This window comes from Microtus pennsylvanicus, chromosome 11 (genome assembly GCF_037038515.1).
Source record: "Microtus pennsylvanicus isolate mMicPen1 chromosome 11, mMicPen1.hap1, whole genome shotgun sequence".
In the NCBI taxonomy this organism is placed as follows: domain Eukaryota; kingdom Metazoa; phylum Chordata; class Mammalia; order Rodentia; family Cricetidae; genus Microtus; species Microtus pennsylvanicus.
The window spans coordinates 43,846,714-43,871,910 of record NC_134589.1 but is presented as its reverse complement, the minus strand read 5'-3'; the positions used below and the strand labels follow the sequence as shown (position 1 = coordinate 43,871,910).

Sequence of the window (25,197 nt, the reverse complement as noted above, 5' to 3'; positions counted from 1 at the left end):
TGATTTCTATGAGTTCAAAGACCAACCTGGTCTACACAGTTCTATAACAGCAAGGGTGGTCACACAAAGAAATCCTGTCTCGAAAAAAAAAAGGGGGGGGGATACTACAAAAGTTGCTTCTGGCTCATTATTTATAATCAACTATTAAAAAAATAAAATTAAGTTTAAAAGAAAATCAACTATTTCATTTTTTTCTCTTTTGAATTTTCGAGACAGGGTTTCTCTGTAGTTTTTGGTGCCGGTCCTGGAACTAACTCTTGTAGACCAGGCTAGCCTCAAACTCACTGAGATCTACCTGCCTCTGCCTCTGCCTCTGCCTCCCTGAGTGCTGGGATTAAAGGCGTGTGCCACCGCCACCCAGCAACTATTTTATTTTCTAATTGCTACTACTCATAAATTTCAAATATATATTCTTGATATTCCCAAATATTCCAACCATAGGTTATGTAATATACTTTTTTATTCTAAAATAGTTTCATGTCTTTTTGTATTTCAAAACAGTAATTTCCCAAATCCAGGTAACAGATTAACACTTCAGACCATTGCTATGGAAAACAAAAATGACCTAAGGAGTTTGCTTTTCTGGGCATGGGGTGGGAGGATGTTGTCCTCTATGTAACTCTGAATTTTAAAGATTTTGTTTGTGTACATGAAAATGCACATACACAATTATCTTTACATTTTGAATGCAGATATGTCCATGGAGTCCAGAAGAGGGCATTATATCCCTTGGACCTGCGACACAGTTGCTTGTTGTGGATGCAGAGAAACAAACTTAGTCCTCTGAAAAAGCAACAGATGATCTTAATCACTGAGCCAGCTCTCTAGCATACACGAACTGTGTTACTGTGTTTTTTTTTTTTAATTTATTTATTATGTATACAACATTCCTTTCATGTATGCTTGCATGCCAGAAGAGGGCACCAGATCTCATTATAGATGGCTGTGAGCTACCACATGGTTGCTGGGAATTGAACTCAGGATCTCTGGAAGAGCAGCCAGTGCTCTTAACCTCTGAGCCATCTCTCCAGCCCTCTTTTTTCCTTTTTTAAAGGACAGTGGTGATGGTGATGAAACACAGAGTCACATATAGCCAGCCTCAAATTTACTGTGTAGCTGAGGTAGCCCTTGAATTCCTGATTCTTCCAAGTGCTGGGATTCAGGTGTGTGCCAAAAAACCTCTTGAATCAATCAGTCAAAGAAAATGATGGATCAAAGTTGAGGTGGTTTTTTGTTGTTGTTTTTCTCCTCCCAGGAAAAGGCAATACTCACAGGTTTTAAGTGGATGACAGAACTATTAGACATCACTGTATGGTCTCCCTCCATCATGTCAAGCTCACTCTTGTCATCCGAGGCATCTGGAAGACTGTTAACACTGCTGCTTTGGCTGCTGGCACTGATAGACATACTGGGAATAGACTGATTACTTCCAACACTATTCACTGTTCCTGTCCGGCCAACACCATGATCTTGCTCCTAAAGGAAAAAAGCATTAAATTACAATATCCAAATCTTTTCTCAATTATAGATTAAAGGAGAAGAAAAGCCTGATGAACACAAACAGGTTTCTTTAATAAAAGACTTCTTGTATCCTTTACTGTACAATATAAAGGGTTTGATAGAAAGTATATAGTAACAAAATTTCTTTTTTTTTTTTTTTTTGAGCTAAAGACCAAACCCAGGATCCAACTGTTCTACAAATGAGATAAATCCCATACCCCTAAAATAACATTAAAGACCTTTGTTCATAACTAGAATTTCAGAGCATCAATGATAAGAGCACAATATACTGGAACCAGGGATATAAAAAGTATGTTTGGCTGAATAGGTAGTGTAAGAAATCAATAATAAACGCAACCAAAAATTTGGGCAATTATACCTCCTCTTCTTCCTGTGCTTCTACCGCTGGTCCATTATGTGCCTCCTGGAAAAGAAGTTTCTTCATTTTTCGATACTGCAGATTGTCCAGCTCTCTTACTGCATCCTTTGTCCTTTGAATGAGATCTATTAACACTGTTTCCGGGCGCTCTCGAAGAACAAACATGTGCTGGAAGAGCAGAAAATTAAAAAAAAAAAAAAGTTACTTTTTTTCCTAATTAGTTCAAATATATTCCTTTTTCAATCTACAGTTATTACCCTATGATACACAATTCATACAATCTATAGCTATTTAATTCTATTACATCTATGACTCTGATACTTAGAAAGTAGTAATTTCCACATTCAACTTGTACCTTCATAAATACTCTTGAATAAAATCCTCATCATGATACATTTAGTTGGCCAATGAAAATACAGTTGAAATTATCAAAGCTAATAAATTCTAAAAAAAAAAAAAAAAACAAAAAAAAAACAAAAAAACCCATGCTTGATTCAACTAGGAAAATTTACTATCAATAAATTAAGTAATAAGAACTTAGACATTATGGATTTCTTTTTCTTGTTACAGTCAAATGCTAGCTTTGAACTCATGGTCCTCCTTGTGCTGAATTACAGGCTAAACAGCCATGCCCAGACTATTAAAATGTGTTGCTAGTGTGAGTGCTCAGTTGGCCAAGCTTTTATTTCTGAGACCATAGGTGAGCTTATTACCTGGAACTACAAAAGCAGTATGGAAAATTTTTACTGTTTTTCTATATAATGTGATTGAACAATATTATCAAATGTATGTATGTATATTTGTTGTAGTTTAATTTAGCTGACATCTGTAGGTGAAAAAATTATGTAAAAATAGTTCATATAGAGGGCCGGAGAGATGGCTCAGTGGTTAAGAGCAGTGGCTGCTCTTCAAGAGGACCCGGGATCAATTCCCAGCACTCACGTGGCAGCTCATATCTGCCTATAACTCCAATTCCAGGGGATCTGACACCCTCACACAAACATACATGCAGGCAAAACACAACTGCACATATAAATAAATAAATAAAGTTTATATAAATCTTGTGAAAACAACTAGCTAGAGTCAAATGCTCATTACTACCTCGTCAAGATGCAATATTATTTATTTATTCATTCATTTTCTCAGACACTTTTAACCCCTGTACCGGGAAGGCAAACAGGAGAATCTCTGAGAGTGCAAGGTCAGTCTGGTCTATATATTGCGTTCTATACCAGACAAAGCATGATGAGACCTTGGGGAGGGAAGGAGAGAAGGAGAGAGAGATGAAGGAGAAGGGAGGGAGGGAGGGAGGGAGGGAGGGAGGGAGGGAGGGAGGGAGGGAAACCAAAAAGCAAAAAAACACTACATTAAAATCAGTAAAATTCTATGTGGAGGACAGAAGACAACCTCTTAAGAGTCAGTTTTCTCCTTTTATAATATGAGTTCCAGAGATAGCACTCAGTTCTTCAGGTTTGGTAGCAAGTGCCTTAACTCACTAGGTCATCTTGTCAATCTAAAGCTACATAATTTTTATAGTATTTCATTGCTAAGTGAGTTAAGAGTTTGGATGCCAGCATCCGTAACAAGCTGAAGTGCTTATAAATGAAGGAGCAGTAAGCCTCGCTAGCTTCTAGCCTAGCTGAGATCCTGCCTCAGAAGAAATACCTCCCTCCCCCACCCACCCCTGTCTCACTCACTTGTGCACTCCCCCACACACACCCAAAAAAAATCTTTAAAACAAAAATACAGTATCTAAGGTAAGTTACCAAGGCCTAGGGGTATTGCTCAATTAGGAAAACGCCAACCTACTACAAAGTCCTGAGTTCAATACCCAGAATCACAAATACATGTTTCAAGAGATAATTATATAAAAATATTAGTATTTTTAGCAGAGTGGGTGGTTCATATCAGCACTTAGGAGGCAGAGGCAGGGGGATCTCTGAACTCAAGGCCTGGTGTCTATATGGTAATTTCCAGGACAGTCACAGCTATAGAGTTGAGACACTATCTCATAAAGCAAAAATTAGTATTTAAATAGCCTGGGGAAAATTGCTGAATAACAGTACATGCTTAATATGTAGTCCCATTCTAGTGCCAGTACTGGAAAACAACAACAACAACAGAACTACAAAGCCTTGATTACATGTGTTTATTATTTATGAAGGGGGAACACAACACAAACATGTATGCTGAAATTAGTTCTCGCCTTTCAACCATGTGGATTTCAGGGATTCAATGCAAGTTCTTAACACTGGAAAAAAGTGCCCATACTGAGCTATCTCACTGGCCCCAAATTTCATATTTTATTGAAAACTAATATAGTTAATCCTGATTGAGAAAAAAACCAACAAAGCAATTTTAAATAGTTTTCTAAGGGTTAAAGGTAATAGAGGTTTATAAACTGACCTTTAAAAGTTCCTCTGATGTAGGGCGATCTTGAGGGATTTTCTGGAGGCAAGAATCTACAAAGTTGCGAAAATAATCAGACCTATTGTAAAGAAAGTATCAAGTGAACATATTGCTATTTCCTTTAAAAACACATCCAAAAGGCTTAAGCCTACTCACGGGAGGAAGAATGGAAAAGAAATGATAATATAATTTTATCTATTCAAGGTGATCCAAAGCAACCAATTACTGTTAAAATTTTCCAAAAATAGACTAACACAGAACATTTAAAAATCCTAGGCTGGGGGTTGAGTGCCAGGGCAGACTGTATACTTAGCTAGAAAAAAATCCTGTTTCACAGATTTATCTATCAGAAATCACTCAATATTGAGTCAAAAGGAACAAAGGCCATCCAGGGTTTTTCTCCATTCAAATACCAGACCTCCTCCCTTTAATTATCTTCTTATTTGTACTTTGGATTGTTTTCTATAGAACATGTTTAGAATATAACTCTTATTCTCTCTGGAGAAGAACATTTTGTTTGTTTTGTTTTTCAAGACAGATCTTTTCAGTAGGTCTGAAACTCACTCTGTAGACCAGGAGAGAAGAGCATTTTTAAACACCTGAGCAATTGCTGACCCTGACCAAAAGGATAAGGCTTCTATTAAAAATCTAGAAAACCAATAGATATATTTTTAAAATATTAAAAGCCTATAATGTGTCATTATAGTATTGTTCATGGGAGTTCAGTGATCATCCAATAAATAATTATTCCATCAACGTTTATCTCCAATATTAAAATGGTAACGAATTTTGTTGTTGTTGTTGTTTGTTTTTTGAGAAAGGGTTTCACACTATAGCCCAGGCTAGACTTGAACTTGAAGTAATCCTCCTGCCTCATCCTCCTAAAGGCAGGGATCACAGAAAATTGTTTTTCATTGTACAAGTGATCACAAGTTTACCTTACCTCTCAGAAGAGACCTCAGGCAGTGGGTTTTTATATAATGTTGGAACTGTTAAAGACTATGGAAACTTTCAGAGATAAAATAATATTTTGTATTAAGAAATGAACATGCAACTTTAGGGGAAAGAAGTGTAATGCTGACAAGGGGTAGAATGGTAATGGCTAATTCTATCAACTGAACAGAATTTAGAATTACCACAGAAACACACCTGAGTGGATCTATGAGGGTGCTTCCAGGAAGGTACAACTGAGGAAGACCCACTCTGAATGTAGATGGCACCATCCCATGGGCTGTAGTCCCAGGATGAATAAATAGGGCAAGGCAAATGGAGCTCCATGATCAATCTCTATGCAATTCCTCACTGAAGACACAATGTATCAAGTTCCTACCATCATGCCTTCCCCATCATGATGGACTATATCCTTAAACTGTCATTTCAAATAACCTCTTCCTTCTTTAACTTGCCTTTTGTTACAGAAATGAGAAAACTAATGCACAATTTTTTTCAACTCATAACAATTCTAGTCTAAACTTGTTAATCTCTTCTCCACATACTACTTAACATGAAGTTTTATCAAGTCAAAGACTACACACCAGAAGAAAAATCAGAGAAATGAGAATAACATAGTTAGCTAGAGTTTTCCCAAGGTTTTAGATAAACTAACAATTTTGAAAGAAAAAAAAAATCATACCATCTTACCTATGTCTTTTATAATGTAAATGATATCTATTTATCAAATAATTATCACAACAGGTTATAACAATCTATACATTTTGTTGTAAAAATTAATGCTTAAAAACACTATTAAATTATTAGGATTAGGGGCTGGAGAGATGGTTCAGAGGTTAAGAGCATTGCCTGCTCTTCCAAAGGTCCTGAGTTCAATTTCCAGCAACCACATGGTGGCTCACAACCATCTGTAATGGGATCTGGTGCCCTCTTCTGGCCTGTAGGCATATACACAGACAGAATATGATATATATAATAAATAAATATTTTTAAAAAAATTATTAGGATTATTTGTGCTCCAAAAATTTAATGAAAAAGTAAACCTACTTACTTTTCAAGTAGTACATTCACTTACATAAAATTGAATCATATTGATAACAATTTATATTTTATCAATATTTACAAAATTTTCAAAACGTCAATCAATGGTGGGAATACTCACCATTCATTAGACTGTAGTGTAGGGGATTCATTTTGGGCTATGTGATATAAGGCACTCATTGCATTCATATTAAATAAAGGAGGCTTCCTCTCCGCTATGAAAGAGAAGAAACCCTTTTGTTAAAATATGAATATATAAGAATAGTAAAATGTTGATCAAATTTTAAAGAACAAATTTTGAAAACAACTTTAAGCTTAATTTAAAAAATTGTAGAAAGACCTTTTTTATTTAGTTGTTTTGGAAGCCAGAGTTTCTCTGTGTAACAGCCCTGACTGTCCTAGAACTCACTTTGTAGACCAGGCCGACCTCAAACTTGTAGGGAACCACCTGCATCTGCCTCCCGCATGCTGGGATTAAAAACATCCACCACCACCGCCCGGCTATTTATTATTTTTATGTATATGAGCGATCTGTCTTCAGGAACACCAGAACACCTGGCTACAAAGAACTTCTCTTTAAAAATATGAATGTATGTATATATGTATCTATTTATTTATTTTTGTTTTGGTTTGGGGTTTTTTGTTTGTTTGTTTTTGAGATGGTTTCTCTGTAGCTTTGGAGCCTGTCCTGGAATTCTTTAGACCATACTGGCCTTGAACTTAGAGACCCGTCCACCTGCCTCTGACTCCAGAGTACTGGGATTACAGGCTTGCACCATCACTGCCTGGCTATTTATTTATTTTATGTATATGAGTGATCTGTCTTCACAAACACCAGAAGAAGACATCAGATCCCATTACAGATAGCTGTGAGCCACCATGTGGGTGCTAGGAATAGAACTCAGGTACTCTGGAAGAGCAACTTTAACAGCTGTGCAGTTTTTTTTCAGCTCCTACAAAGAACTTTTAAATGTGACTCAATTGAGATAAACTGCTTGCTCTGATGGTCCACCATCCCTAAATACTTCAATATATATAAGAACATTTTCATAAAAACCACATGATATGCATTAAATTGTGCCACTCAATGGTGTTAGAGTCACCTGATAGCAAACTCCATTGAAGTTTGGTTCCAAAACCCTAATCAATATTGCCATATGTAGTTTTAATCATCTGTGTCTGTCAAGGAATCAGACCACTACATCGAGTCTTCAAATTCAGACAAAAAACTGTTCATATTTTCATATCATTTTTGGGGATACACATGGTTATACACACCTTTACATATGGATCAGTGTCTTCCTTTATTGCCCTAACACAGGGATTTCTTTTTTTATTTTGTTTTGCAAGCCTGGTTTCTTTGTGTAGCCTTGGCTGTCCTGGAACTCACTCTGTAGATCAGACTGGCCTCAAACTCACAGAGATCCGCTTGTATCTGCCTCCTGTGTGCTGAGATTTGTACTCTGGCCATATTTACAAAGCAAGTGTCCTATTCACATCTCCCCTGGCCCTCATTTTCTTTTATTTTTGCTGCTATTTTAAAATTATTTGTTTGTGTCTGCATAGGGTATGTATACAAGAAACCAGAAGAGGATGTCAGATCCCCTAGAGTAATATGAGTACTTTAACTGTTAGTGCATCTGTTTAGTCCCCTACATAATCTTTAATAATCAATATTAATTGTTATTTCTCATTTACAGCCCCTATCTTTGATTTTACTTTTTAGACAATGTCTCACACTATAGACCAGGCTAACCGGAACTCACTACATGGCCAGACTAGCTCCAAACCATGGTGATTCACCTACCGTCAGTTTCCTAAATCCTGGATTTATAAATGTGATCTATCACACCTGGTTTCTCTCGTTCCTAATATTAGAAATTTGTATCTTTTTTTTCTAACCAAAATGAAAAAAGGTTTATCAATTTTAATGACTTTCATAAGTAGCCAGATTTTAGTTTCAATGATGTTTTCTATTTTTCAATTTTCTGCTTAACTGAGTTTTTATTTTGATCTTACTTTATTATTCTGTTATTTGTTTATTATGAGTTCAGATTTTTCTAAAAGGTGAAATTGCTCAGTGGGTGAAAGCACTTGCCACCATGCCTGATAACCTGAATTCAATCCACCAAAACCTACATGATAGAAGGAAAAAGAAACGACTCCCTGAGTTGTAGACAGCCATTGACACCAGAAGAGGGTGTCAGATTCCCTGGCAGTGAAGTTACAGGCAGTTGTGAACCACCTGATAAAAATGATGAGAACTAAAGTCTGGTTCTCTGCAAAAGCAGCAAGGGCTCTTTAGAGCTAAGTCATCTCTCTGGCCCATTTTTACATCTTTTTTTTAAAATTTTTATTTATTATATATATAGTGTTCTGGGCACCAGATATCGTTATAGATGGGTGTGAGCCATCATGTGGTTGCTGGGAATTGAACTCAGGACTTCTAGAACAGCAGTCAGTTCTCTTAACCTCTGAGCCATCTCTCCAGCCCCCCATTTTTACATCTTTTCAACAGACAGAATTAAAGGACACATGCAAAAACTTAACAGACACATATAACACATTTCTTTCTACATTATTAAAAATAATAGCCAGGTGTGGTAGTGCAAGCCTTTAATCTCAGCACTCAGGAGGCAGAGTCAGCAGCCTGGTATACATAGTGAACTTCAAAACAGTTTGCTACATGAGACCCTGCCTCAAAAAAAATCAAAATCAAAAACAAAAGAAAAAACAAAGAATAATTCAGCATTTCACCTCTAATTTCAATCCAAAACCACAGTATTTGCTACACTGTACTTTAACAATGGCAAATATTATTCCTACTACCTCCTCCCTTGCCTTTCACCTGATTTTAGTCTTATTCTGCAGTGCAGGCTTACCTAGACTTCATGGCAATCCTCTTATTTCAGTCTCCCAAGTGCTGTGATTATAGGCATGAATCATCATACTGAGACTTTACTGTTTATTTGATAATCTGCTTTTGTGTGTAACCAAGGCAGTATTTCTGCTGTCACTCTCTGCCAATGCCCTATTCCAAACAGTGAGAATAACTTTTTGGTTTCTGACATCTCAGGCAAACCAGGTCTCTTCTCTGCAGTGAGGAATGCCTCATTAGGGTAAGTTCCCATCATTTTTATTTGGCTATACTAGGTTATCCCAAATATGGATTGCTTCTATAAACACTAACTCTCTTCCCTACCTTCCTTGATCTCTAATAACTCTTAAGTCATCTCCAGGAATGAATGCTTTACTAACTCTACAAGACCTTTTAATCTCCACACTGAACCTTCCTGTCGCATACATACTCCTTATCCATTTCTAATTTCATACTGTTACAGGAACTCACTACTACACTCAAATCCGACATCCACTTTAGGTTAACACAGTTGGTTCACTGGCTAACAGGTTATCTATATTATACCTCACATAGTAGTTAGAAGAATACTATAGGAAGCCAGGCAGTGGAGGTATACACCTTTAATCCCAGCACTTGGGCAGAAGAGGTAGGCAGATCTCTGAGTTCCAGCCTGGGCTATAAAGTAAGTTCCAGGACAGTCAGGAATACACAGAGAAACACAATCTAGAAACAAAGGGGTTGAGGGACAAGAACTATAGGGAAAGAGAAAAGGAATACTGAAGATATTTGGAATGAATGGAAGAATAATATCCATTTCTGTTATTACTAAGGTCTTCAATTAGGTAGATTCAGCTGACCTCTATTCTCATCTCTTTTAGGTTTTATAGTCCAGGAGAGGTGCAAACTTCCTTATATAGTTGTGGGTGGCTTTGAATTTCTAACCATTCTGCCTCATTCTTAGTTTTATATGGTTCAGGGGAATCAAACCCCAGATTTCACTTAGGTAGAGTGAATCTACCAACAGAGCTGTATCTCTAGCCCTTCAAACAGACAATTTTAGTCTAATTTTTTTTTCTTTTTTGATGAACATGGTGCTTCACACCTTTAATCCCAGTATTCTGGAGGCAGAGGCAGGCAGATCTCTGTGATCTATCTCAGCCAGCCTAGTCTATATATATTTTTATAGAGCCAAGATTTTTTGAAATCCAGTGTATCCCTATGCAGCATTGACTGACTTGAACATCACTATGTAGGTCAAATAAAGATTCTCCTAAACCTTCTACCCAAATGCTGGCATTACCATATGTGTCATCAGGACTTGTCTCGATCTCTTTTCTTTCTTTCTTTTTTTTTTTTTTTTTGATAAAGAATCTCTTGTAGACCAGGCTGCACTCTAAATCATCATGTAGCTCAGTATGACCTTAAACTCCTGATTCTCCTGAGTTATGGGATTATAGGCATATGCTATCATGCTTGGTCTCTAGGCTACTGGTACCAAACACAAGGCTTCATGAATACGTACACTACACCAACCAACCTATACCACCAACTTCTCACATTCTTATAAACTATCTAAATTTCATTTAAACAAAAGAATTATTTTTTAAAAGACAGGCTCCCACTATGTGGCCCTGGTTGCCTGGAACTCTTACTATGTAGACCAAGAAGGTCTCAAACTCAGAAATCTGCCTGCCTGTCTTCTATTCTCCAGTGCTGGATAATAAAGGCATGGTGGCATACGCCTGGCCAAATTTATTTTCTTAATTTCAGAGGTCTTAACATTTATTATTGTGCATGTATGTTTTCCCAATTCTAACCCACACTATATACCTATAACACTATGGTTCCACTTGAATAAAGTCTGGCTTACTGTCTTTTGCAGGTCTTACTAAATTTCCCAGGCTACTTTGAATTCCCTCTTTTGTCAGGAAGACCTTGAATTTGTACTCCTCCACCATAACAGGAGTCAAGGCCTACCCAAAAGGGCAGTTTGGACATCTAATTTCTAAATTTAAAAGTAACTAACATGCAGGACAGTGGTGGCACACACCTTAATCCCAGCACTCAAGAAGGCAGAGACAGGCAGATCTCTGAGTTTGAAGGCAGCCTGGTCTACAAAGAGAGTTCTAGTGCAATTGTTACACAGAGAAACTCTGTCTCAAAAAAAAAAGTAGCATATATAGTAATGAATGATTCATAAATGACTAAGAAACATTCTGTGAAAGAAAATATAGTAATAGTTGGTACATTGTAAGTGTTAAACAAACATTAATGTCAGACAGATATTTAAGACAACAGTGAAAAGTTATTTTTGAACTAATAGCAAATATATTTTATCCAATATATATTAGGTTAACATAGAAATTACCAGATGATCAAAGTAAAAGTTTTAAATGATTTATTTTTCCCCCTTAAATTTGAGGCTGAAGAGATGGCTCAAGAGTTAAGAGAACTGCCTGTTCTTCCTGAAAACCCGAGTTCAATTCCTAGCACCTACATAGAGGTTCAGAACCATCGGCAATTACAGTCCCAAGGATCCAACACACTCTCTTCTGGTCTCCCTGGATACCAGATGCCAGGCACATGCATGGAACTCACGCATTCAGGCAGAGAAAAATACCTATACACATATAAAACCAATTATTTTTCAAAAAATTGAGATCTCAGACAAAAATCTAATTTAATATGGTAACTGAAAAAACTGGCTCAAAACTTAATTCAGGTAGGTGTGGTGGCTCACTTTTAATCTTAGCACTCAGGAAGCAGAGACAGGGGGATCTTTGTGAGTTTAAAGCCACTCTGGTCTACATAGCAAGTTATAGAACAATCGTGGGGGCTTCACAGTGAGATTCAAAAAAAAAAAATTAATCCCTAGTAATAAAAACCAATACTTACCTAATTCAATACATGTTATTCCAAGAGACCATACATCAACTTTACCATCATATTGTCCTTCATCCATGGCTAAAATTACTTCTGGGGCCATCCTAAAACATACAATATTCAATTCAACAAAACTTTGAGAATATAAGCTCCATCAACATAAATAACATTGGATTGAACTCCAGTCAATATATGTAAACAAAAAATTTTTACAAGGGGAAACAAATTAGAAGTTGTGATGCATGTATTTAGCAATGCTCAGAAAACATGATACTCATTCTCGCCATCTGTCATGATCATTCAACAACATTCCAACAGGAAAATCCCAAAGTAAGCTCTCAGAATTTCATTACAAAATTCTAATACTTGTCTGAAATATTGAAGTTTGCCATGGGCAACACTGTCAGTTGTTTTACCTGAAATGAAAAGGCAGGCACAGGCCTGGCCATAAAATTGTATCCTGACCCTTTAATGTTTTAGAAACTGGACAGTCACAAATGTCTAATATGCTTTTGACACTTTACATTCCAGAGCAATATACCATTTAATCAAGTCTTTCTTTTATTTATTTTTTAAAATATTTATTTATTTATTTATTTGATTTATTGTGTGTACAATATTCTGTCTGTGTGTATGGCCAGAAGAGGGCACCAGACCCCATTACAGATGGTTGTGAGCCACCATGTGGTTGTTGGGAATTGAACTCAGGACCTTTGGAAGAGCAGGCAATACTCTTAACCTCTGAGCCATCTCTCCAGCCCCAAGTCTTTCTTTTATAAAATAAGAGAGATTTCAAAGACAGATTAGAAACAAAACAAAACAGGATGATGTGAAAAGAGGTACTTTTAAGTTGACACATGGAAGTTTAAATATCTGAAAATATATTTCCTTCAAATTTTCACTGACAGATACATATAAAATTATTCAAAGACCAAAGCAGATATTACCTAGAATTTCAATAGAAAATATCTGGGGTAGAAAGTAGAGAAGGCAGAATTAACCATGTGATAAAGGTTACTGGGCTGGGTAATTAGGAAGAAAAACCTCATCACACTTCTATTTTTTTGGACATCTGAAATTCCTCATGCAGAAAATTCAAAACAGCAAAACCCCTCCAAATCACCTACCAGTCTAAGTAGTAATACAAAATAAATTTGCTCTCATAAAAGAGAAGGAAGAGGAGCCTGGTGGTAGTCTTTAATCCCAGCACTCAGGAGGCAGAGGCAGGCGGATCTCTGTGAGTGCAAGGCCAGCCTGGGCTACAAGATCTAGTTCCAGGACAGGCTCCAAAGCTACAGAGAAACCTTGTCTCGGGGAGGGGGAAAAAAAACCCAGAAGGAAGAGGATCAGGGATGTACATCACCCTCAATTAAAGTCCAACATGATAGCATATTTTCAAGAAAATGATATTATAGAAAGTATAAAATACTGCTTATTTTAATTATGAGCACCAATAGCAGATAAGACCATTCTTACCAATATGGCGTTCCCACAAAAGAATTGGCAGGGGAGGCCATGGAAGCAGATCCAAAGTCAGCAAGTTTCACCTGGCCTGGTTCTGTCAGAAGGATATTTCCTGCTTTGATATCTCTGGTTTAGGAAACACAGAAAATTAGTTAACTTCCCTTCAATAGACTGTGTTAGAAATTATTTTTAAATGTAAGATAGCAGAAAGGAAATAAAAAACAAGTATTGCAATAATTTTGATTTGTGATAATAAAATTATTAATAAATTGTGATAACAAAATTTTGTAACAACAAAAACAGAATTAAAGTAAAAATGTAGCCGGGCGGTGGTGGCGCACGCCTTTAATCCCAGCACTCGGGAGGCAGAGGCAGGCGGATCTCTGTGAGTTCGAGACCAGCCTGGTCTACAGAGCTAGTTCCAGGACAGGCTCCAAAGCCACAGAGAAACCCTGTCTCGAAAAACAAAACAAAACAAAACAAAAAAAAAAAAAAGTAAAAATGTAGTTAATAATTAGGAGAATAGTTAACAAAACAAAAAAGTCAGGCAATTGTATTACACTGCGTGTGTTTGAGTTTATGTAGCAGTATGACCAATGGCTTTGAAAATATAATTTAATAATCCTTTCATCATTTTATAAGATTTCTAATATCCCTCTTAACAGTTTTCTTCTCTTTCCTGTTTTTCTTATTTTTTTTGAGACAGCCCTAGCTGTCCTGTAACTCACCACTACCTAGCTTTAACACTTTTCTTTAAAAAAGGAAAAAGAGTAAAGAACCTTATATTCCAAACTGGGTTTGTACCAAAAGGATTATCCCCTTCTCAAGCTTTTACATAGTTCCCAATTAAACATGGAATGAAAACTGAAGCACACATATAATACACTATCAATGGCCCCAAATACAGTATCCAAATTAAGCTATATGAATGTTTACACAAAAGGAATACATGTTCCATGGATGCTAAAATACATACTTAACATTTTAAAACTTAGAAAAAACAAATTTACAAGACTTACTGATTCTTGTTATAGTACATGTAATAGCGAGTATACTATAATACACTTTTATGTGTGTTTTTGCTTTTTAAATGGAAAAGTACTTTCTCCCTGCCCACTGTGATGTGATTATGTGTGTGTTTTTGGGTGTATGGTAATGTGGATTAAATTCTAAGCCTTATGCATAGTGAGGTATTTTTGCAGATGAGAAAATTTATTCCAATTCTGCCAATTGCTGACTTGCTACCATATGGATTTCTCTTGGATTTCACCTACCCTCATCTAAAAATAATGACAATCCATTATTTTTAAATAAATGAATGTACCGCATAGTTTAATAGTTACTGACAGGATCACATAATATTTTAAATACTAATATCTATCTCAAACAGCCAAAACTAATAGCAGTGCTAAAAAAAAAAAAGCATCGAAATGGTTTTTGTCCATGTCACAGAATCAATGGAACAAACCTGCAATTTATTAGTTATCAGGAAAAAAAAGATCACTAAGTTCATACTCTAATCTATTTGCCTTTGCAATCTTAGGGAAATTATAGTCACAAATTAAAGTATCAATTATACAAAAAGAAAGACTCTGTGATTCCTAGTACCCCTTCCAGTTTACAAATTAGGTAATTCTACAATTAAGTTTCATAAAATACATATGCTTTAGGAAACATAGCAGGCAAAAATTAAAATTATCCTAAAGAAACACACATATACTATGTTCTTTCTAATATGTAAACAGTCTAAATAGTGTTGAGTTTATAGGCAATTCTTTTTGGCTGAAGTAAACAAAAATTCCAGAGACACTGAACTATGGGGTGATAAATTCAATAAACCACTTGCTTGTCAATATATGATAATTTTCAAATCACTTACCTATGGATCATGGTATGAGAATGTAAATAAGCTAATCCCTGGAGAGCACCATGTGTAATTGCTGCTATTTCCACTTCTTGTAATGGCTTTTTATGAACTAAGAAAAGAAAATTTATTTGAAAGTAATCACACAGAATATTCTTGTTTAAAAATATATACAGGGATTACAAGACAGGTTAATGAGTAAATGTATAAGCTTGTGGATCTGAGTTCAATTCCCTAAACCTACCTACCCACTAGAAGAAGAGTTGTCAAGTTGTCCTCTAGCTTTCACATATACACTGTGGTGCACATGCACATAAATACAAACAAACCCATATAAAATAATTTTTAAAAAAAACTTTTTAAATGAATATACAAATTGACACACTGGTTTGCTTGTTTGTTTGTTTGTTTGTCTGTTTTCCTAGACTGGGGTTCTCTGTATAGCCCTAGCTGTCCCTGGAACTTGCTCTGTAGACCAGGCTGGCTTCAAATTCATAGAAATCCTTCTGTCTCTGCCTCCCAAGTGCTCAGATTAAAGGCATGTGCCACTACTACCCAGCTGACACATTGGTATTGTAGTGACTATGTGTATAATATGTGTGTGTATCATAGTTTATGTATGGAGGTCAAAGGAAACCACTGAGCCTCACCTCCTACCTTGTTTGAGGCAGTCTCTTTAATATTTGCTGTCAACATATGCCAGGCTATCTAGGCCACAAGCCTCTAAGGAATTTCCTGTCTCTGCCTCTATCTCCCTGTGCAGCACTAGAATTACTGAGGCACACAACATGCCTAACTTTACATGTGTTCTGAAGATTTGAACTTAGTCTTAATATTTGTGCAGCAATTGCTTTACTCACTGAGCTATCTCCTCAATTTTTGAAAAACAGGCATTTAGCAGGAGACAATTTCCATGGTGATAAAACAAGACCAATAAACTATAGCTAGAATACACTTATGACAAGGGTTAACAATATACAATCAACTGTTCCTCTAAACTTAACAATACCCAACAATTAACCTGATGACTTTATTAACACAACAGATCAAATAGAGGAAAAAGAATTTTTTTAATGCATAGAAAGTTTCAAAGAGAAAAATCTGCCTACTTTGTAAGGATAGCAAATTTCATATGAAGAAAAAGAAAAAGACAAGGGATAATATACTTTCTGCAAAATTTTATATTTATTTAGTATTAATATTGTTTAAATAAACTCTAACTGAATTGTTTTGTTTAATTGATTTGGTATTTGAAACAGGATGTCTCTATATAGCTCTGGCTCTTCTGAAACTAACTTGTTATGTATGTAGATCAGGGGCTGGCTTCAAACTCAGATACATCTGCCTCTGTCGCCCAAGTTCTGGAATTAAAGAAGTACACAACCACCTCTAGGACCAAATTGCTATTTTACTCTAAAACTTTAATAAACAATGATCAAGGTCAGGAATGGTGGCACATGTTTTTAATCAAATCAGGCAGGATATAGAAGCCTGGTCTACATAGCGAGTTCCAGGACCTCCAAGGGCTCCTTAAAGAGATCATGTTTCAAAATTCATTTATTTTATTTATTCACTCATCAATTCATTCATTTATTCATTTATCTATCTATGTTTTTTAGAGACAGGGTTTTTGTGTAGCCCAGGCAGTTCTGGAATTCACTCTGTAGACCAGGCTAGACTCAAAATCAGAGATCCACATGCTTCTGTCTCTTGAGTGTTAGAATTAAAGATATGTGCCACAATAGCCTGACTTTAAAATTAAACAACCAGGGGCCTGGAGAGATGGCTCAGTGGTTAAGAGCACTGGCTGCTCTTCCAGAGGTCCTGAGTTCAATTCCCAGAAACCACATGGTGGCTCACAACCATCTGTAATGAGATCTGGCGCCCTCTTCTGCCATGCAGACATACATGGAGACAGAATGTTGTATGCATAATAAATAAATAAAATCTTAAAAAAAAAAAACAGATTTAAAAAAAAATTAAACAACCAAAAATCAATAATCAAAGTTAGTTTACCTTCTAGCAAATCTGAAGCAGATCCCAAACAATATTCCATTACAAGCTGCATGGGTAGAAAAATTATTAAATGCATTAAAATATATTATAAAAACTTAGTCTATGAGATAAATATGAAGTCAAGAAGACAGTATAAAGTAAAAACATTTACAATACAGTTATATACTTAGCAATCTGTTAAACTAAGCTAATGAATGATTCAGGCATGGTGATCTCAGTAGTTGGGATGCTAAGGCAAAAAATATGAGGCCATATAGCAACACTGTTTCTTTAAACTATTAAATAAAATTTAAGCCAATGATAACACTTGTCTTCTAATAATGTTAACATGAAACCAATTATATAAGCTGTGTATTGTATATATATATTTTCTTATATAAATAAATTTATAATTATATATAATTACATCTATAATACTATTCTTATACACAATGTCACAATTCTCTATGTTAAGTGTTTTTCAACTATGGAATTATGTCACCTCAAATTTCATCAGGATATATCAAAACTTCACAAGGATCTTTGTACTTAAATGTATTAACACACATTTACACCAATAAGGTATGTTCACTTCCATTCTCAAATAAATGGTACTACTCTTTAGATGTTGAGTTGGTACTTCTGAAGTTATGAATAAACTCTGGAGAAGTCTTTACCTGTTAAAAGTTGCAAGAGTACTGTTCTTCCTCTCCTAGGATGAACTAACAATTCAAGTATAAAGCATGTCTTCGTATAACCAGTCTGAGACATTGAGTTATGCTAAATCAAAAGAAACTAATTTAATTTACAACAGGAAGAGAACAAATACCAACCCATGCAGTGTGTTCCCGTAAATAGCAGCCTTTATATTCTATACTGTTGGGATGTTTTATTCTTTGTAGAAACTTGACTTCCTTAATAATATCCTGCCATTTCTATGTAGAGGGAGAAAAAAAGGAACAGAAGGAAGAATTATGAACAGCTGATTTTTCTTTGAAAGATACATAAGAAGTAATTACTATATTTAAAAAGGTAAGAAGAACAAACAACTTTATGATCTATACCAGAAATGTCAAAATAAAGTTTAAAAGATCTGTACTCAGATCATTAATTTAGTTATATAAGATACAAGACATTTAAGGACAAATTTCAGCTTAATAATATTCATAATCAATGAGTCCTACTATGTTTTATAGTAGGCTAGTGAGATGATTCTGTTAAAACACTTGTTACTCTTCTAGAAAACCTGAGTTCAATTCTTAGTACACACATGGCAGTTTATCCATTTATAGTGGTCCATCCTTTTCTGGCCTCTAAAAGTACCAGGCACACACAAGGTATACAAACATACACAGACAAATACATATAAAATACAAAATCTTAAATCAAACAATCAAGCACATTGACAAAAATAAAACACACATGGGTTTTCTTTCCCTCAGAAGTCAATCTTTTTATTTTCTTTAAATAAAATTATTTTTAAATGATTAATTAAAGTTAATTTTATTAATTTCTTGAACATTTCATAGAATGTATTGTGATCATATTCATCTCCTTACTTTGGACATTCCACATTCACCCCACCTACTTACCCATCCAATTTTGTTTTCCCTCTCTTTTTTGCTTTAAAGCTAATCCAGTTGGGCAGTGGTGGCACACACCTTTAATCCCAACACTTGGGAGCCAGTGGCAGGTGAATGTCTGAGTTGGAGGGCGGCCTGGTCTATAGAGCAAGTTTCAGGACAGCCAAGACTACACAGAGAAACCATGTCTTGAAAAACCAATAAAATAAAACAAAATCATCCAGTTCAATTTGTGCTGTCCAAATGCTTTTGAGTGTTAGACCTGCACTACCTACCAAGGGTCACACCCTTAAAGAAAACTGACTCTTCCACCAGCAGCATTCAATTGTTACCACTTTCTTCTGGACTCCCTGGACACCAGGCACATACATGGGGCACAGAAATACATGTGGGCAAAATACCCATATATATAAAATAAAAAGAAAATGCTAGAATAACTATGTATTAAAGGTAACAGAAAAAAGGGAATATAATAATGATTTTCCTACATATTCTGCTGATTTCTTTCTCTCACAAGTATCATGAAATATAGAAAACATTTAGGGCAACATCCTTAACTCCTCTTTTATTTGTGTGTGTGTGACAGCAGAATTGTGGAAGCTAGAGGGTAGGTGTTTGAAAAAAACATTACCGTTGTTTTGGTGATACTGGGGTGGTCATGTGAACAGATAGCAACTACTTTATCACTAAACCAAATCTCATTCCATATTATGAGTACATGTCCCATGTCCCAAAATTAAAAAAATTCTAGCGAAGGGTGTTGGTAATGGTTGAATGGCATGAATGTAAATAACACTACTGTGCCATCTACTAGAAAATGGTATAACATAGCAAATTCTGCTGCAAGTGCTTTGCCACAACTAAAAAACTATTAGTTTGTTTTTAAATTAACAAACCTCAGAATACTAATTTTTATTTTTATTTATTTATTTTTTGCTGTCTTGTTTTTCTAGATAGGGATTCTTATGTAGTCCTGGCTGTCCTGGAACTCACTTTGTAGACCAGGCTGGCCTCAAACTCACAGAGATCCACCTGCCCCTGCCTCCCAAATGCAATTAAAAGTATGTGTCATCATGCCAGGCTCAGAATTCTAGATTTTAAAAGCACATTTTTTTTTTTATGAATCTGTAAATTACATAGGCCAAACATAATCTAGAAATAAGAATACTGGCAAGATAAAACAACTAGTTCTCTTTTTCCTTTCTCAAATTATTACATATTATCTTTGGACAATTTTTTTAAAGATTTATTTATTTATTTGTTTGTTTGTTTATTATATACACAGTGTTCTGTCTACATTATGCCTGCAAACCAGAAGAGGGCACCAGATCTCATTACAGATGTTTGTGAGCCACCATGTGGTTGCTGGGAATTGAACTCAGGACCTTAGGGACCTTTGGAAGAGCAACCAATGCTTTTAACCTGAGCCATTTCTCCAGCCCCCTTCGGATAAATTTTTAAAACAGCCATGAAATATTTTCTAAATTGTTTTTAAATAAAAGGTTATGTCCTATTAATTTACTGTCACATACATCTTTTTTTAAAAATATTTATTTATTATGTACACAACATTCTGTCTGTGTGCGTGTCTGCAGGTCAGAAGAGGGCACCAGACCTCTTTACAGATGGTTATGAGCCACCATGTGGTTGCCGGGAATTGAACTCAGGACCTTTGGAAAAGCAGGCAATGCTCTTAACCACTGAGCCATCTCTCCAGCCCCTGTCACATACATCTTAATTAGTATTTAGAAAACAAGATAAATACATAATAATTATTAAACCACAGCTTAAAAAACTAAAAGCGTAAGACATGGGTTAGGAGGCTTTTAATATGTTACTAATATTTTGATTATGGCTCTAAGTAATAGCTAAATGAGCCTCACCCATTTGTAAAAGATTCACTGATGTGACATGGGCAGGAGTCGGGAAATTTAAAAAGGGGCCAATTGGAGGGCAAACAAAGAAGCTTTATAGAAGGGGGTGGGGAACTGGAAAGAGAAATACTAGGGCAGAAGGGTACAAACTGACTGGAAGGGTAAAAACCGATCAAGAACAGGAAGATGAGTGGAAGGAGGGGAATCAACCACAATTAAGTATGTATAAAATTAGCATGAAGAAATCTGGGATTTAGTACAGCAATGAAAAAGGTTAAAAAAAAAGTGAATGAATTAACAAGCAAACAGGATAAAAGAAAAATCTACAAATACATTTAGGATTGTATACCTTACACATATCTATTTTAATTTTTTCTCCATTATTAAAAAATAGTATGTTTTCCTAACATTCCAAAAATATGTACATAATTAACTTACCTCAGTAGACTGCTTTCCACTATAAGACATTTTCTTGATGGCCACCACTTCATTAGTACGCACATCTCGAGCCTTAAAAAGAAACAAAGAAAGAACCATTGTAAAATGGAAACCAATTAAATTGAATCTGAGATGTTATTTCTTTGAGAGTAAAGGTGCTTGTAAACTAGTAATTCAAAAAAATATCAAAATTAGCTTTAATGGCAGAAAAAATAAAGAAGAAACAGGAACCTAAAGAACTAATAACAATTCAAATCTACAGTTAAAAAATTGTATTAGGGAATTTTATTAAGTAAAAGTAGCTTTTAGTGGCTTGTCACATACGAAAGTCACTATATAAGATAATAGGTAAATCATCTACTTCACACTATGGTCATCATTTACAATCCATAATTCAAACCTCAAATATATAACCAATTAAAAAACCAAAAAGCTAAGGTGCAATAAAGATCCTCTTAAAGAACACTTGTAAAAAACATTATTGTATTTATATGCATAATGCATGTATATATTTGTGAATTTGTATGAGTCTTATGTGTCTACAGGTGAGAGGACAACTTTAGAGAATCAGTTAGTTCTCTTTCTACTATGTGGGTCCAGTATATTAAATTCAGGTTGTCAAGATTGGTAGCAAGCACCTTTACTCACAAGTCCATCTTGAGAGCCCTTGTAGAACACTTTATTTAAAAATAAAAACATTAAAAAAACAAAAACAAAAACCCCACTGCCTTGTAAGCATGTGAACCTGAGTTTGATCCCTAGAACTCACCCTAAGAAAAACACTGGGTATGGTAACATGGATTTGTAATCCCAGTACTAGAGTCAACTAGTTTGGCCTACTTGGGTAGTTCCCAGCCTAAATGACCTTATTTCAAAAAACATAGTAAGAGACTAGAGATTGTTTAGTGGCTAAGAGTGCTTGGGGCTGGAGTTAAGTTTCCAGTCCCACATTAAGTGGCACACAATCACTTGTAACTCCAGTTCCAAGAGTCTAATGCAATCTTCAGGCCTCTAAAGACATCCACATAAAGGTTGATCTCTTTCTCTCTCTTTCTCTCTCTCTCTCTCTCTCTCTCTCTCTCTCTCTCTCTCTCCCCCTCCCTCTTCCTCTCTCTCCTTCTCTCTCTCTCCCTCTCTCTCTCTCTCTCTCACACACACACTCACACCGCACACTTTTAGAAAGTATTCTTTCTTAATAAACATGTCTTCTTTAACTTAAAAACAAAAAAGGACTGGATAGATGGCACAGTGAGAATGCGAACTGCTTTTACAGAGGACCCAAGTTCAATTCCTAGCACCCAGAACAGCAGCTAACAATCATGTATGACTCCAGTTCCATGAGATCCATACCTCTTCTGGCCTCCACAGGCACATACATACTCAAAACTGAAAAATGGACTTGTGCTCTAACACAATATTCCAAAGTACAGCAATTTATATCAACTGGTTAGGCATTTTGAACTAAAATGCAGGCTCTGAACCTTGGTCTTTCTGACCTATGAAGGCTGTCTTCCTCTTTCTCACCTGGCTTTCTCTGAAAGCTTGAAATTGTATGCTGTTCTTAGTAGCATATTCTATCTGGCTAGGACATGAATCATTTCTTTTCCCCAGCATATCTACGATGCATACTCTACCCACCCATAAGTGACTTAGTAGCATCTAAGATAGCTATATAGTTTTGCATTGGTTATTTAAGTCCTTGTGTTCGAACAATCAAAATTTACATAATAAAAATATCAAAATATAATAATGAGATAATGGCAATCCTGACATGCCAAAAAGAAGAATGTTTCCTTTGAGAAAAAAATGAAAATAAAGCTGGGCGGTGGTGGCGCACGCCTTTAATCCCAGCACTTGGGAGGCAGAGGCAGGCGGATCTCTGTGAGTTCGAGACCAGCCTGGTCTACAAGAGCTAGTTCCAGGACAGGCTCCAAAACCACAGAGAAACCCTGTCTCGAAAAGACCAAAAAAAAAAAAAAAAAGGAAAATAATCCAGGCACCTGAAAGAGAGAAGCAGATAGATCTCTGTAAGTGCAAGGTCAGCCTGGTCTACACTGAAAGTTTCAGGGTAGCCAGGGCTTCACAGAGAAAACAAAGTAACAAAAGGGAATGCAGAAGATGGCTCACTGGCAATAGCACTCACAACACAAAGTATTATAATGAGTGTAAAGAGGAGCAGAGTATAGATCCCCAGAAAACTAACACCATACACACTGCGTAGATTTGATGGTCCAACTATAAGTCCAACTCTGGAAGGAGATAAGATCACTGGAGCAAGTTAGCTAACAAGAAGCCCTAAGAGTGAGCTCTGGATTAACCCTGCTTAGACAAATGAAATAAAAGAGAATCTAGAATGAATCCTAACATGCTGATGACATCCACGCCACACATATGTTTGTAAAAACATGCACCACATGCATACACACACACACTCGTACACATGTGCGCACACACACACAAAATGGTAAAAGAAAAATATGATAAAGAAATTTCTAACTTGGGAGCTGGAGAGAAACATCAATAGATAAGAACTCTTACTACTCTTATAAAACCCGGTTTGGTTCCCAGCACCCATCCACATCAGACAGCTTACAACCACCAGGTTGTATCCAGGTCCAGAGGTTCTGATACACTCTTCTGGCCTGAATGGGAGGAAGTGGCCAAAGGCCTTAAATTATAGCACTTGGAAAGCAGGGGCAGGTGGATCTCAGTGAGTTCAGGTCAGTCTGGTCTAGAAAGTGGGTTCTAGGACAACCAGGACTGTTACACAGAGAAACCCTATCTTGGGGGAAAGGGGGAAAAAATCTCAGCTGTGTGGTGGTGGTGTACACTTTTAATCCCAGCACTCAGAAGGCAGAAGAGGCAGATCTCTGCAAGTTCAAAGTCAGCCTGAACTACATAGTGAGTTCTGGAACAGTCATGGCTATGTAAAGAGACCTTGTCTCAAAAACAATGAAGTTATACTGATGCTGCTAAAACTCTACAGTAAGAACAAGATTTCTATTATAAAATTATAAAGGGAGCTAAAGAGATGACTCAATGGTTAAGAGAACTAGCTGTTCTTCCAAAGGATCTGGGTTCAATTTCCAGCACCCACACAGTAGCTCACAACTGTCTGTAACTCCAGTTCCAGGGGATCCGATACCCTCACACAGATACACACGGAGACAAAACGCCAATGCATATTTAAAAAAAAAATTATCAGGAAGTGAAATGGATGCTAGTTGCCATACCTCAAAATGCAAAAGTTATGGCCACAGGGAATGAAAAGTATTGAAGTATTTAGCTCAGACATTACATTTTTTTTTTCATTTTTGGGGTTTTTTGAGACAGGGTTTCTTTGTAGCTTTGGAGCCTGTCCTGGAACTAGCTCTTGTAGATCAAGCTGGCTTCGAACACACAGAGATCCACCTGCCTCTACCTCCCAAGTCCTGGGATTAAAGGTGAGCGCCACCACCACCTGGCGAGACATTAAATTATAAGGTTCAGTATTATCTTCAGTTTTAAGTATGGGGAGGGGGATTCTAGACTATATACTCTGAGGATGTATATATGAAAGCTATATAGAGAAATTTTAAATTTGTCTCTTCCTCAGAAGGTTCAATAATTTTAGTCTATAAAGTGAACTGGTAATAGAGAAAAAGGGAAAGGGACAAAGCATACGAATTATTAATGTGTACACGCAGGAGCCATACACAAAGTAAAAAAACTCAAAAGGACCATATGGTTGACCTTGAAATAGCATACTGCCCTACAGAATGAGGGTCCTGAAGCTTCTGAGGATGAAGACAACAAGCAGACTATGAGAGGCTAAAGAGACTACAGTAAGGCGAGCAAGACTGTCATATTAAGCTGTCAAGTCTTCTAAGGATAGCATCTCAGTGTCATTCCTGTGTCTGCAGAATTAACATAAATCTTGCCAGAAGATATATTTAGGGTGGTTTATTTTTATTCCC

The 25,197-nt window shown here is 36.2% G+C and overlaps 1 protein-coding gene across 5 annotated transcripts in view; it reads right to left on the bottom strand.

Annotated features, from left to right (window-relative positions):
• Taok1 (TAO kinase 1) overlaps window positions 1-25,197 on the bottom strand; it is an 80,863-nt gene that overhangs the window by 35,381 nt on the left and 20,285 nt on the right. For 4 of the 5 annotated variants that reach the window (XM_075991560.1, XM_075991559.1, XM_075991558.1 and 1 more), the window contains 10 exons: window positions 21,242-21,313; window positions 18,180-18,281; window positions 17,368-17,413; window positions 15,367-15,463; window positions 13,500-13,613; window positions 12,036-12,127; window positions 6,402-6,495; window positions 4,286-4,367; window positions 1,880-2,047; window positions 1,273-1,476 (listed from right to left, as the gene is read on the bottom strand). In XM_075991560.1, the coding sequence (XP_075847675.1) occupies window positions 1,273-1,476; window positions 1,880-2,047; window positions 4,286-4,367; window positions 6,402-6,495; window positions 12,036-12,127; window positions 13,500-13,613; window positions 15,367-15,463; window positions 17,368-17,413; window positions 18,180-18,281; window positions 21,242-21,313 (1,071 nt within the window). Of the gene's footprint in view, window positions 1-1,272; window positions 1,477-1,879; window positions 2,048-4,285; window positions 4,368-6,401; window positions 6,496-12,035; window positions 12,128-13,499; window positions 13,614-15,366; window positions 15,464-17,367; window positions 17,414-18,179; window positions 18,282-21,241; window positions 21,314-25,197 lie in introns of those variants that run through there. The other variant, XM_075991562.1, reaches the window with a different exon arrangement.